The sequence below is a fragment of the Brienomyrus brachyistius genome, chromosome 9 (assembly GCF_023856365.1).
Source record: "Brienomyrus brachyistius isolate T26 chromosome 9, BBRACH_0.4, whole genome shotgun sequence".
Classification (NCBI taxonomy): domain Eukaryota; kingdom Metazoa; phylum Chordata; class Actinopteri; order Osteoglossiformes; family Mormyridae; genus Brienomyrus; species Brienomyrus brachyistius.
In genome coordinates, this window is record NC_064541.1 from 23,314,593 (window position 1) to 23,330,052 (window position 15,460).

The 15,460-nt window shown below is 43.0% G+C and overlaps 1 protein-coding gene across 3 annotated transcripts; it reads left to right on the forward strand.

The window, feature by feature from the left end:
* Positions 1-781: 781 nt before the first annotated feature.
* si:dkey-33i11.1 (B-cell receptor CD22) lies at positions 782-9,229 on the forward strand. Of its 3 annotated transcripts, XM_049024583.1 has the most exons (12): positions 782-864; positions 990-1,039; positions 1,251-1,607; positions 2,112-2,366; positions 3,073-3,342; positions 3,711-3,980; positions 4,374-4,643; positions 4,854-4,935; positions 5,224-5,272; positions 5,354-5,437; positions 5,610-5,734; positions 7,385-9,229. In XM_049024583.1, the coding sequence occupies exons 2-12, from the start codon at positions 991-993 to the stop codon at positions 7,482-7,484; spliced, it is 1,911 nt and encodes a 636-aa protein (XP_048880540.1). In that variant the 5' UTR covers positions 782-864; position 990; the 3' UTR covers positions 7,485-9,229. The 3 variants fall into 3 exon arrangements, 2 of the variants coding, with proteins under 2 accessions (XP_048880540.1, XP_048880539.1); XM_049024582.1 differs by having other exon boundaries at positions 814-1,039; XR_007399553.1 differs by lacking the exons at positions 5,610-5,734; positions 7,385-9,229 and having other exon boundaries at positions 812-1,039; positions 4,374-4,636; positions 5,354-5,434.
* Positions 9,230-15,460: the final 6,231 nt, after the last annotated feature.

The following is a 15,460-nucleotide window of genomic DNA, read 5'->3' on the forward strand; positions in this document are numbered from 1 at the left end:
GGTTGGATTACGCAATCTAATCCGATATCAGAATCCATTTTTAGTTTTCAGACAACCCATTTTCAAGATACAATCCAGTCCATTGCCCAAAATCCAATCAGATTACTTTTGAACAACTGGGCCCTGGTCATCAATGTGATTTCACCATCAGGCCCCGGAGCAAGACCCTTCACCTAAATTTCCAGGGACTTCCTCACCCTGTTTTCATAATCGTTTGTCTTTTTGGATAAAGGCATCTTCTGTATACATAAATATAATAATAATAATAATAATAATAATAATAATAATAATAATGTAGTCAGTTTCACAAAAATCAAACATGCTGCTATAAAGTATTTTTTGTGACTTGAAATACATTTTTTGGCCTCTCAAATGATGGGTTTAATTAAGATTTTGTAGTATTTATTTATTTATTTATTTATTTATTTATTTGAATTCGTGAAAAGAGCCATGATTACAGTTGAAAACCATTACTGTGCCCTCACTGGTCTCCATCCACGCAGTGTTGAATAAAGCGGATTATCTGAAATATAGTTTTCCAAAAGCTGTGAAAAGTTCATAATGAATATTTTTTGACTCGTTACAGACAACACTTTGTCCAAGCTATTGCTGCACATTTAAAAATGATTTCGAAATGCAGCTCAGGAACATTACACATGAGCAGAGTGTAATGCATCACCACCCGTATTCTGATGCACTGCCAAATTTGGCAGGTCAATTTGCTGAAGTGGCTTTTTCTTCTGTAAGACAGACGTCTGGGCAGGAAGCACAAGCAGAAGGACGTCAAGCTGCTGCTGTGCGGGGAAAAAGCCACCTTCTTTCCTCTTTCTTACTTTAAAATTCAGCCAGCTCTCCATACCACAGGTGGGCAGGCCAGGCATCCTTGTAACTTTTTGTTCATGATTGACTTCATGGAATTTGATGTCGCTTAATATTCTTGTCTCTTTGCATGGTTCTGTTTAATTGCTGTGATATCGAATGGGACACAGCATGATGGAGACCACGTTTTTTTGCATCTTCACCTGCACAGCTTTATCAGGTAGGGATTTTATTTTAATTGGTATTTTGCAAGTGAGTCTGTGGGGTAATAAAACTGAGGGAGATAAAACCCCTGCTATTCATTTGCCCTTGTCTTGCGATCAGGTTATTTATACTTCTATCGATCTGTTATTTTCACAAATCCAAGTTGTCATTTTTTTCTTTGTTAAAAATAATTAATATTACTGCCCACTACCTCGTTATATTTTCAGGTGTTTTAGGTAATAAGTGGTGGATAACAATGCCTACCACAGAATTATGCGTCTGGACCAGCACGACAGCTAGCTTGTCCTGCCAATACAACTATCCCTATGGATACAGAGTGACAAAAGTGATGTGGTACCGAGTCACTGCAGATGGAAAGCAGGAATATGCCTTTCACAGTGATTTGAACCTAGTAAGTCCAACCTACAAAGGAAGGACAAGGTACTCTAATAGGCCCAAGTCATGTCTGCTAGAGATCTTCAATTCCAGGACAACAGACAATGGAGAATATTATTTTAGATTTGAAACTAATCACCCGAAAGGCAAGCAGACATTCACCAATTCTACTTTCCTTTCTGTAACAGGTAATGCTATAACTTTATTATGCTTTAACTATGTTCATATTTTCTGGTAGGCTAGCTCAGAGTTGAAAACATTATCTGTTTACGGAGGTATATAATTTGAGGATTTGTGGTTAATACAAAAATGAGCAATCTGATCCTTAATTCCGGGTGATTTAAAATTGCTGATATCATAGAATATAGTTTTTCTTTTCATTTGTTAAAATTGAATCAGTTGTAAGAGGACAATTAACATCTATTGATACAGAGATAATATAACAATTCAATTAAAATATCCTTCAAACATTCATTTAATGTTAAGTAAATCAAAGTAAATCATCCTTCAATTGTCATGATATAAATGAAATAACACTGTCAAGTCACACAGAAACAATTTATGTTCGTGAATGATTTCATGATAAGTTTATTTTTGTAACGACGAACTAGTAAGCCAGAACTTATAATATAAAATATAGCAATTCCCCAGCAATTTAAAACCTTGAGCATCTTAATTTGTCTTTGTGACAGATTTACAGGTTCAAGTACACCCAGCTAGAGCAGGAAACGTGTTTGCTTCTGGAGAAACCATCTACTTGAGCTGCATAGCTACAGGGTGTGCATCCAGAGGAACAACATTTGTGCTCTACAGGAATGCTACACGTTTGGAATTGTCCAACCCTCTGATCATTTATAACTTTGACCAAAAACATGCTGGTACCTATGCCTGCCATGCAGAATCCTCACCCAGCATCCAGTCCCTGGGTATTATCCTCTCAGTGGGATGTGAGTATGAAAATCCAATAAACAATGCTGCCCTACACTATAGATACCTTGACTCAGTTTAACAGAAAAAGGACAAAAGTTCAAAACATCAGATTCTAAGAGCAATCCCAGTTAATTAAAAATGTTTTATAGATGTCTTTTAGATGTTTTATAGATGATATTTAAGCATTATTGACTGTACGTTACAGTTTATTTGCACAGTGAGAATAACTTGTACTGACAACCAGTAAAGCTTCTGAACTGGTTACGTTATAGAAATTCACTACATTGTCTACTTATTAGTATAGAAGTGGGGATTGAAATGGATTGATAAATGGATGAAAAGTAAAACTGTTCAATATTTACCACTGTCCTGTGCATGCTCAGGCACGGAGCTGGGAAGCAGCACAGGAGCCAGGAAATCGGGTGAATGAGGGATTTAATTAGAAAACATCTAAAACATCCATAAAAGGATGGATGTTAATGACCGGACTGGGGAAACATACTTTAACACGAACTTATATATACACGAATATAATATTATATAACATACATATTAATTATATTTCACATTACATTCAAGTTTATTGCCCACTGACATATCTTCAGGCCTCTTCTGCAGCCCATCATGACCCAGGTGTAGATTTTACCCTTGTGTCCCGCTACCATAAGATCACAGTGCCATGAAAATCACAATGGCAGTGTAATACCGCTGTCCTCCATCCAGATGCCCCTCGCTTCACCACTGTTGAGATCAGCCCACAAAGCACTATTCCTGAAGGCAGCTCAGTAATGTTGACTTGCAACAGTGATGCTGACCCAGCTGTGGAGACCTACTCTTGGTTTAAGGATGGAGACAACTGGAGTTTACCGGACAGCTTCAAGCCTGAGCTGCACCTGAGGAAGGTGCTGCCATCTGACCTTGGAGATTATTACTGCACGGCACAAAACTCTCTAGGCAGGGAGAAATCCAGACCCGTCTTGCTGAATGTCACCTGTAAGCACTTATTATATGCTTTAGTTACTTTAAAATACAATGGAGTAATGCATTCATTTAATGCAATCAATTTACTTGATTGTTAATATTGCACAGCATTTTATAAGTTTTAGCTGATGGAAAATAATAACAGGCCTAATATTTTTTGTCAATATTTTTTACAGTCAGTACTTCTGAATATTTATTTTCCACTCAGCCTATATTCAGTAACAATATGTAGGCAGTTATAAAGAATTTCTCTGATGATTAAGGCATAGTCGTTACGTTTTGTTCCAGTATCTGCAGAGCTAACAATTTTTTTAGGGTCAATATAATCCTGCAAACGGTTTCACTTTCCAGAGTATGTTTATCTGAACTTTGTTTTTAAGATGCACCAAGGAGCACATCTGTGTCAATTAGCCCACCTGTGGACATAATGGAGGGGAGCTCAGTGACACTGAACTGTAACAGCAATGCCAACCCCCCGGTGCAGAATTACTCCTGGTTTCAGATCATCGGATCTAAGCTCTATGAGAGAGGCTTTTCACAGAACCTTGCATTCACCAGTGTGCGTGCCCAGGACAGCGGCCAGTACTACTGCACAGTGCACAACCAGCATGGACAGGACACCTCCTTCAACCGCTCTTTGGTGATACTATGTGAGTGAGTCTGTATGAAGAATCGTGGCAGATCCTGTAGAAAAGCAGTGTTGTAGTGTTCTAGTCACCCATTCCTAATTCCATTCTAAGTCCTGAAAGGGGTAGGGGTGGGGGGGGGGGGGGGGGGGGCATGACATAAAGACCATGTCCCCTGGGCTGCATTTGGAAAAACTCAGATATAACTTTTTCTTTTTAAAAACATGACTAAAATAACAAAGTTTTATCAATTCAAATTAAATTAGTGACTATTCATCACTGCATTAATGACACTCCAAAATCCACCCAGCCACAGGCCCAGTTCCCCAGTCCATGTGCATAACTGTGACCAATTTTCAGAGGAAAGAAAAATCCTTGACACATTACCTGTTTGAAAAGCATCCACATCCCTTTCAGACACTCCTAAGAACACATCCGTTTCCATCCAGCCCTCTGGTGACATTGAGACCGGCAGCTCAGTGACTCTCACCTGCAGCAGCAATGCCAACCCCGCAGTGGAGAACTATACCTGGTTCAGGATCAATGAAGCTGACTTGTGGGAAATCCGATCAGGCCCAACATACACCATTTCCCGAATCACCCACAGGGAGGGAGGGAAGTATTACTGCGAGGCAAGCAACCGACTGGGGAGACACCGCTCTCCGGTACTCCTCGTCCAGGTGAGGGGTAAGCTGGGAGACTCGAATGATCCATACATTCATATACCACACATGGAGGTGACAAAATCCACACAAGTAAGAGGATCACAAAATTATGAAGACGCTTAGATAGATAGATAGATAGATAGATAGATAGATAGATAGATAGATAGATAGATGGCTTATAGGAAGTCAATGGATTCCTGTATATAATTTTGTATGATATCTTCTTTGGCAGGTAGGCTTAAGGTCATTGCTCTGGTTTCTGCTGTGGGTGTTTCAGTTGGCCTTATCACATTGACTGTCTTTATCATGATCAGGTAAGTTTTTTTTAATAATATATTTTATAATATATTGCATCTGATCACTAAAAACATACAGCAATTTCAAATATTTAAATATACCTAAAATGCACCACTTTTTTTCAACTTAAAATTTCATTAATTTCTATCAAATCATAACACATTGAGCATCATTATGTCTTCGTTTTCAACAAAATAATTGAGAGAACACTAGATTTTAGAACCATTAATTATAAATTATGAATGAGCATTCTGTGTATGCTTGAGCCACTAAATGATGCATCTGCCCTATTTCAACTCTTGCAGCAAGAATATGCATGTTGTAGAAAATAAACTTACCGAGGATGCCCAACAGGTAATGCCCATTTTTCAATTTCTAAATGGAGAAAACATTCCCATGTCATTACGTAAAATATTTTCTTTTCCGGAGTTACAGGTATCATCAGAACAAATGGACATGTTTCAAGAAACAATGACTGAGAAATTCGAAATGTGGAAATTAAAAGCGAGAGACATGCTAGTAAGTAAATGCCTGAATCCAATTTTTTGTACCCCTGGATGATAAAAGTGAATTGCATTTTATTGATATTAATTGTTTAAATTTAATAAAATGCAAAAGTTTTCTGCTATACAAATCCATCAAATAACATGCACTTATAAGAAGTTAAAAATACAAAAACAATTTGAAACAGGAGGAGCCAGAAAATGTGTATGAGAACACACACCCTACCATCATTCCTCTAAAAGATGTTACACCGAACTCTGAAGGAGATGAAGATATCAGCTATGTGACAGTTCATTTCACCAAGAACTTAAGGTACCCTTAATATGGTGTTTAGTATAGTGCAAAAAATTACCACTGGGTTGGGGAGACTTAAAGCTTAACTGTGACTTGGTGTCTGGGAGTCATTTCTCCTGTTTTTCTTATCCTCCTTCACTTCACCACCATCCAGGATGTGAATAAACGCATTTTTACATCTTAATATAAAGTCAGCACCATTATTGAAATTGCAGTTTTTTGTGACATAAAGAAAAATCATTTCAAAGGCTACCTCAGGTCACTTGCTGTAAGTCAATAAGTGTAATGGCATAGCAACAATCTATGGAAGCCTTCTCAAAGGGCCCCAGAACATCAATTGCTCCCATCGTCCTTCGGGGTATGGCACTGGTTGCATTAGAGATGGTGCCTGGAAAACTGCAGCCACATGTGATGCATCAGGCTGAAGTCACTTTCCTTACACTGTGTGCCCCAGGAAAGACAGTTCCTTTTGTCTGAAGTTGCATTTAGAGAGGTTCAGTTTGAGTCCAGCCTCCTCAATGCATTGAAGCATAGCTGTGAACCGTTTGTCATGTTCCTCGGCTGTTGATCCTGTGACAATGATGTCATCAAGATACCACTGCACCCCCGACATACCTTTCAGAATGGATGACATCATCCTCTGAAAATAGCTGAGTTCGGATGCCAAGCCATACGGCACCCTCTTGAAGAGGCACAGATCATCATGTGTGATAAATGTTGTCAAACTTTTCTGCAATTTTCAGAGCTTCAGATTAGTCAGCGGTACCTCCAGTACCTTTTCAAGAAGTTGGTCCCAAATCATCTCCTCTTCCATAACCCCAAACTGACAGGTAGCAATCAGCTCTTTTAAAGCAATCACAAATTGGTCCATAATCTCACCCACCTGCTGACCAGCTACCACATTAACTTTTGGTGTAAAAATAAACTGGACGGCCTCCATGTCATACTTCTTATCGGCCAGCGTGACTATGTAAGAAAGTCTCTGCCCTTCTATGCCCAAAGAGTGAATCAGAAGCACCCGCTCTCTTGCATCAGGCATATCCGAGTCTGACATTGCCAGTAAATAATTCTCAGACATACGGATCTAAACCTTGAACAGTATTAGCAGTTCCCCAGCACTTTGTAGAAAAGGTGGAGGCTGGCTGAGATTCAGAGCCACCATCCTCATCGCCAGTATGTTGTGCCATGGAATCAAGACACTGGTTAGTCTAGAACTTCACCTTTAATCAGAGCAGAACACAGAACACGGCATTGCCTGCAGTACACTCCTCTCTTTCCCATCGCCCTCTTAACTTCCCCTCAGCTCCACCTAGAGGTGAGGATGAGACACTACAGTTTCTATCTTTAATGTGACAAAACAAGAGAAAAAGTAGACAGTATCCAACAAGAACCTGCAATTTCAAAAAGAACGTGTGGACTTGTTTGTATCCACTGTTCATTCTTTGTTTAAGTTTCATGTCTTTATGATTTGGCCTAGTATTTTATCTATCATTGTCTCAAGCAGAAGGCTCTGTAACAGTAAACAGGAACTGCAAAAAATGTTCATTCCAGAAAACATGTTTTTTATAGTTACAGAAACATTGTTTGAGAGATATAGTGGTAGAGAAACATTCATTTGCATTCTCTCTGTCACTGGTGGATTTAATTAAAAAGGCTGTTGTGTCTCAGTCAGGATCGGAAAGTTGTCCTAAATCCACTACTAGCGAGTGCTGCTGAGGATACAGACGTCATCAACCCTGAGTTGGTGAGGCTCACAAAAGGATTATGAAGCCAACGCTGACCAAAGAATTTGTATTGTATGTTTTGTGTCTAATCTAACAATTGTATTGTCCTTGTTGCATCTAATTATATTTTTAAGAAGTCTAAATGCGTAAATATTTTAAAATTTGCTGTAATGGGATGGTGCCCCATCCTGAGTTATTCCCTTCCTTATGCCAGACTCTCACAACTCTGCATAGTGGGTATAATAAATAGATGCATGGGTGTTTTTAATCGACCAAAAAACTTTTGCCACATACCTAATTTGAACTAGTTTCACAGCACCACAGCATTATTTCTCATTCACAGCACCACAGACTTGTCTCGACTGTTCTAAATGTTTGGAATTCTATGACTTTATTAGCAGCCAACATGTGCATGGCATGTGCATGGTCCTTGACCGTAACATGTTAGATGTCTATTATGAACTTGGAAATGTAATGTGACTGGTATCACAGTAGATGAAAAAGAAGTCTAAACCAACAAGAACAGAGACCTCCAGTCAATGGATTGTCTGTGTGCATGGAGAAAATTTTGAATAACTCAAAGGGGGTGATGACTGCTGTTCTGGGAATGTCCTCTCGGCCTATGTGCACCTGGTGATGGCCCCATACAAGGTCCACCACAGAAAAAAATCCCTTTCCTGGCTAGTCCCTATATGTGTGGGACTGAGTAGCAGCCTGAAACTGTGACATTGTTCTTCTGATAATAGTTGGCAGCAGGGTCAACAGCCCTTGGAACCATGTGGAGAGGCCCACCGGCTGCGGTAGTGGTGCACAACCTCTGGCCTTTCTGTGTTGCACCCATGATAGACCCATTCTCAGACATCTTGATATTGCTGGGGAGATATTTTAAAGTAAACAGATTTTATTTTGTCATTCTCCCTTTCCTCATCTGAATACCTGTACAAGAGCGACAGGCTTTAATGAATGTTATTACAGTGTTTCCTTTGTAGCTTTTGTACACTATGATATCTTCCCACCCAGGATGTCGTGACCCCGATACAAGCTCCTGAGTCATCCCCTCCCTTGATCGCAAAAATCTTACCCCCCCTTCGCCCAGCCTGAGCATACCCCCCTGGCTGAGGACCTGCCCGTCAAAAAGTCTGTGCATGTCAGTCTGAGAAAGACGTCCATTATCCCTATTTGTAGGAGCCCACAAACCAGCTGCACTAAGAGTTTGAGATATTCTGAATTCATTAATATCTGTTTTATAGCTTTCAGCACCTCCTAGTTGTATCCACCAATGAGTATATACCATAATGGATTCATCCATTTTATAACTACTAACAAAAATAAACCATTGTCTTGTTTTTACTGTATACATGCATATATTTCAAACATAAAAGATGTTTTCCCAGTAATGCAGTGTGTACATTGGTACTGCAAAGAATTGTGTTTTTTTATTATTATTAGGGATGGGGTCCAACACCATGTTCATGTCCTCGTAATCACCTTTGTGTATGCTTATACTGATACCACGTAATATTCAATGTATCAGCGATGTCATTAACGAAGAAAATAAACAGGACAAAATGTCTGCAGTGGGGTTAATAATAACATCCAAAGTATAGTGGACTACAATGCGATAGCTGCAACCCTAAATTTAATGCTTTATCATGGTGGCCACGTGTTCATGTTAGCAATTACCCTGAATGCAAATGTTGGCTGTCGACTTCCCTGTCTGTGCTACCGTCTCTGGCAGTGGACTATTAATAAAAGTGAACTTTTTTTTTTGTTTTTTATAAAAGAGTCTTTTCTAATAACTGGTCTCAGAAGTTGGATTAATGAAATCAATGACCTGATCGAAGAATTTTGTCATAGCTGAGAACTCCAAGCAAGAGGAGGTAGAGGCAGATCAGAGGGCACCTCAGGAATCGAGCATTGTATCCTCCTGGAGTAACGATGGAGTTAGCATACTTCCAATACCAGGCAGCCTTGGCCTTGTGCCAAGAAACGTGGTCAATTTTGAAATTGGCATGCCAAAGGGCAAAGATGGCCAAGAAGCTCCTCCACTACAGTGGAAAGAAATCCCTGAAACCCTACCTTGCCCAGGTATGTCTTGCAACAGCAGTCCACCTGGCACTGACACTGTAAGGGGAGGTACTCCAGGTCCTGCTTAGTCTTACTGCAGATGAACAATGGGATTACACTGCTCTGGTCACAGCAGTGGAGCAGCATTTCCACTGGTAATCATCAGAAAAGACCCAAAAGGCGGAAGCTGGTGAGTAAATGGAGACAGGAAAGCAAGGCATCGGGCACATTTGCAGCTAATCTCTGCAGTAATGCCTGGCAGGATTACCCACGTTTTCCCCATATGTGCAGGAAGTGTTAGCCTTTCATGCCTTTGTCAAGGCATTAACACCAGTGCGGCTTTCCCAGAACAATTCAGTTGCCAGGGTGTACCGTGCACCAGCCGGTGTGGCTGGCTGACATTCATGAACCCTTATGAGCTGGACTTGCACACAGGTGTGTCCAATTCCACACTCCACCTTTGCATGGATATGGTGATGCTTAAAGAAGACGACAGCCGCAAACGGAACCAGCGGGCACAGCAGCAAGCCATGGTCACACGGACCACCTCACCCCCAAATGTTCCGGAGCCCCCAAATGTGGAGTCAACCCCCCCAACACAATGAAATGGTGACAGAACGATGATGGCACCATACCAATAGACGGCACAGGCAACCCACGAGCTATGGCAGTAGAGCAGAGTGGACCTGATAGCTGAGCAGTAGCTTTTAGTTGGGCATTTGGGCATCTTTGATGTTCAAGACGATGAGTGTAGGCCCACTGCACTCGTCTAGTATCAAATTGATAGCGGAGAAGCTCAGCCCATTTGTCTGTGATCTCAATGGATGGAGCTCCCTAAGTGTTAAGCAGCAAAGTAAACGATCCAGGAAATGGCGGCAGCGGGTATCATTGATCCTTTGGGCAGTCCATGAGCTGTAGTCCTAGTAGTCCTAGTCAAGAAGAAGGATGGGCATGGGGATTTTTGGTGCGTAATTCCAAAGTCTGAACTCCATGAACCGGAAGATACCTGCTGTCAAATTAACAATGTACTGGATCTCATTGCGGAATGGACGTGGTTCAGCTCTTTAGACTTCCACAGTGGCTACTGGCAGATCAAACTGACCCCAGATGCCCTCAAGACTTCGTTCACCATTGATCAGGGTCTATGGCACTTCTGAGTCAGTGCCACATTGGACCCTACAACAGCTGCCTGGCGGGTGTTCTAGAAAGCTGGTTTTAGCGCATAATCCAAAATTAGTAATGTAAACCTGATGAAATTCTTCCAGAAACTATTAGGTAGACCATCACTCAGTCACCATGACAAGTGCTCTGGATTAAACCCACTTAAGCATAGGTTCCTCTGACAGAAATTTAGCTTTGATGAGTTAACATGCCCATTTCTTCAAGAGACAGTGGACATAGAAGTGGAAATTCTTCTCCAGTTATACATTCTGTCATTCCCTGGCGAATATCTCTGTGAATGGTACTGTTGCTCAGCCTAGTCCATAATTAATTGAATAATGTTCCCCTGTGATCAGTAAAGTTTAATTTGATTTAATTAAAGTTTGGGTGTATAATTGAATCCCGCCTTTTCAGCCTCTCATTTGAAAAATCATACACCATGGATTTGCATACATATCTTTTCAAACTTTATGGGTATACTTTACTTAGAATTATCCTCACGAGATCCTCGCAAACTCCATAACATCTTTTCATCACTACTCAACCATCCACCACCTTCTGCTCCCTCCTCCCTGACTGCTGAAGATTTTGCCAATTTCTTTGCCAAGAAGATTGACGGAATCTGTCAGACATTCTCTCCCTCCTCATCCATTACACTACACACTAAGGATTTCCCTCCCCCCTCACTGGCCCAGTTTTCCAGTCTTACGGCAGATGAGATCATGAAAGTCATCTCATCTTCCAATCCTACCACCTGCCCACTTGATCCAATCCCCTCCGCATTGCTTCAGACAATCTCTCTAGACCTTCTGCCCTTCATCGCAACTATCATTAATGGCTCCATAACTTCCAGTCATGTACCAACAGCATTCAAAATAGCCAGGGTCATTCCCATCTTAAAAAAACCCACTCTAAATCCCTCGGACACTTGCAACTACCAACCAGTATCGCTTCTTTCCTTCCTTTCAAAAATCCTCGAATGTACAGTCTACAACCAGCTTTCTCTCTATCTCTCTCAGAGCAATCTCTAGGATCCTAATAAGTCTGGCTTCAAAGCAGCTCACTCAACAGAGACTGCCCTCTTAGCAGTCACTGAGAAGCTACATGCTGCCAGATCAGCCAAACTGTCATCTGTCCTCATCCTTCTTGACCTATCAGCAGCATTTGACACAGTGAACCACAAGACTCTTCTGTCCATCCTTAAGAGTCTTGGCATTGGTGGCTTGGCATGGCACTGGCTTGCTTCCTACCTAGAAGGCCGAACATACCAAGTGACATGGAATGGATCCACATCTACCCCACGTTGTCTTTTCACCGGTGTTCCTCAGGGCTCGGTTCTTGGCCCTCTCTTATTCTCCCTCTACACTAAATCTCTTGGAGAGGTTATATCCTCACATGGCTTCTCCTACCACTGCTATGCCGATGACACTCAACTCATCCTCTTCTTCCCTCCCTCAGACACTCATGTCTCCACTAAGATCTCTGCATGCTTGGCAGACATCTCATCTTGGATGACCGCTCACCAGCTAAAACTCAACACTAGTAAAACTGAACTGCTTTACATCCCGGCTGACTCATCCCCCCTCCAGGACCTTGCGATCTCCTTTGACAACTCCCTGATCCGTCCTTCGGGTTCTGCTCGCAACCTTGGAGTTACCATGGATGATCGGTTGTCCTTTTCCTCACGTATCGCCAGTCTTTCTCGCTCTTGTCGGTTTCTCCTCTTTAACATCAGGAGGATACGTCCATTTCGTTCTACTCGGGCTACCCAGATACTCGTCCAGTCCCTCGTCATCTCACGCCTGGACTACTGCAACTCGCTTCTAGCGGGTTTACTACTGCGTGCGATCTGTCCCCTCCAACTGATTCAGAATGCAGCTGCTCGACTGGTTTTCAACCTTCCCAAGTTCTCCCACACCACTCCTTTGCTACGCTCTCTCCACTGGCTTCCTGTAGCCGCCCGCATCAAATTCCTCATTCCTCATAGGACCTCATCACACCCCGTACTGTGCCCCGATCTCTCCGATCCTCCAGCACTGCTAGACTGGTCCCACCACCCCTCAAGGTACAAGGGCAACACACATCTCGGATCTTCTCTGTTCTGGCACCTAGTTGGTGGAATGAACTTTCCCCTTGATGTCCGAACAGTGGAAACCTTGGCTATCTTCAAGCGACAACTCAAAACTTTCCTTTTTCAGAAATACCTGAAGTAGTACTCTGTATTCTTACTCAGCTCTTTTCCGTGTGTGTGTGTATGTGTACAAAAAAATAAATAAAATTTGTTGCACTTTCTCAACAGTGTTCAGATAGATGGTATTCAGATAGATGGTATTCATAGCTTGGGTCCTTATTGAGCTAGTATCGGGAAAATTCATCGCAGCGTCTTAAAGCACTTATGTAAGTCGCTCTGGCTAAGGGCGTCTGCCAAATACTGTGAATGTAAATGTAATGTAAATGTACTGGTCCGATGTTCGTTCATCATTAATTAATCAGGATGGTTATATTTGATTACTTTTATCATTATTATTTCCTTTTATATTTGTATTATTGTTATATACAATGAGGGAAATTTCTAACTAGATCCATTAATAAAAAACGAGAAGTCTATAATTTTACTGGTAGGTTTATTTTAATATCAGAAGATAGATTTTCGTCAAAACAAGCAAGGAAAAATCATTATGTAATAGGTACAAATGAGAATGTCGAGGCTTCAAATGAGACGACGGATGTGTCCTGCGGGATCTCCTCCCAGATCTGGACCAGGGCATCACTGAGCTCCAGGTACAACCTGGTGGCATTGTATAGACCGAAACATAATGTCCCAGGGGTGTTGTATTGGATTTAGGTCAGGCGAGCATGGGGGCCTGTCAATAGTATCAATTCCTTCATCCTTCAGGAACTGCCTACATACTCTCACCACATGAGGTTGGGCATTGTCATGCACCAGGAGGAACCCACTGCACCGGCGTAGGGTCTGACAATGGGTCCAAGGATTTCATCCCGATACCTAATGCCGTAAAATGACTTGGCAGGCAACTATCCATCCTTCCATTTTCCAAACTGCTTATCCTACTGGGTCACAGGGGGTCCGGAGCCTATCCCGGAAGCAATAAGCACAAGGCAGGGAACAACCCAGGATGGGGGGCCAGCCCATCGCAGGGCACACTCACACACCATTCACTCACACATGCACACCTATGGCAATTTAGCAACTCCAATTAGCCTCAGCATGTTTTTGGACTGTGGGGGGAAACCGGAGTATCTGGAGGAAACCCCACGACGACATGGGAAGAACATGCAAACTCCACGCACATGTGACCCAGGCGGAGAATTGAACCCGGGTCCCAGAGGTGTGTGGCAACAATGCTAACCACTGCACCAGGCAACTAGTAGCAGGCAACTAAATCAACCAAAAAAATAATTCAAATAACCAGTGTCAGAGTTTCACGGGACAGGCAGGCTGGCTGGAAGGAGGCAAAAGTCAGGGAAAACGGGGATGTATTACAGGAAAGATGGCTACGGACACCGGGGAACGAGGACCAGAGACAGGAGGAACAGAAGGACAAGGAGGAAACATAGGAGGGACAGAGACCGGAGGCCAGACGGGAAAGGTTGGGGGACAAAGGGGAGCCCGAGGAAGCCCCAGAGGGCGACGGGCAGCAGTCGGAGGGGCCACAGGCTGCTGGGAGGCTGGAGCAGGAGGGGATCTCGGAGAGCCTGAGGAGGCAGGGCGAGGGACAGGCGAAGGGGGATGAGGAGGGAGTCGGAGGGGGCACCAGGGAAGGTGATTAGGGAGCTGAAGGGGACACCGGTGAAGGCAAGGAGGGAGGGGGAGCCGCAGCAGGAGACAGCAAGGTCACAGCTGGCCAAAGTGACATCCCCCGATGTGCTGGAGTGGGGGGACCTGCAGGCGACGGAGGAGAAACAACAGGGGAACCCACAGGCGACCGAAGAGGAGTCGGAGGCAGGGCCGAGGCAGGGTGATGAGGCTTTGGAGGGGGACCCGCAGGCGACAGTCGGACTGGAGCCCCAGGACCCGCAGGCGGCCCCCGAGCCCCAGCCAAGGCGAACGAGGGCAAACCAGGGGGCAGGGCAGGTGGGACCCCTGCTCCCTTCCGGGACACAGACAAGCGGGTAACAGGCTAGGGTCGACCTTGCCAGGACGAGGGAAAAGGATGTCCCAGCCAGATGGGCGTGGCCCCTTTAAGTGTCCTGGGGATAGCGTCCCTTATAGCGCTGGCCCCTTTGTTAGCCAGCCGCGCTACCCGGAAGAAGTACCGTTCAAGGGGTGGCGGTAGCTCCGTGGTGGCTAGGCATGTTCCCAGGAAGGGGGAAGCTGCCCGTGAAGGCAGCCTAACGGTGGTGGTGACGTCAGAGGGGATTGGGCGTGCTTCCAAATATCCATTCAGAAGTTATAGTCAGGAGCGCCAGAAGCATTTTGAAGGTGGGGGGGGGGGGGGGGACACTGACTTAGAACTAATATTTTATGTTAAATGTGGGGGGGTCCAAACGAATAATTATGAAATGTGAGGGGGACACAGATTTAATGGCAGTGACTCCCATGGTTATAGTGATATAAATTGTTTCAACAATTAGCTTTGTAGAATTAAACGGAAATATAGTTTTGACTGCATTTAAATTTAAGTTAGTTTAACTTTAAAATACTCATATAGTTTACTCAATGATTTACACTGGAATACCTTTTAAAAACCATGCAAATTGTTACCTTTTTTAAGATGAGCCAACTTCTTTCAGAATGTGTGTGTAGAAACTACAAATATTGATCAAGCAG

Coding starts and splice junctions, on each gene's coding strand:
- si:dkey-33i11.1 (XM_049024582.1), top strand. CDS start 979: ATGGGACACAGCATGATGGAGACCACGTTTTTTTGCATCTTCACCTGC. Junction 2,367..3,072: donor TATTATCCTCTCAGTGGGAT/GTGAGTATGAAA, acceptor TCCTCCATCCAG/ATGCCCCTCGCTTCACCACT. Junction 5,735..7,384: donor CATTTCACCAAGAACTTAAG/GTACCCTTAATA, acceptor GTTGTGTCTCAG/TCAGGATCGGAAAGTTGTCC.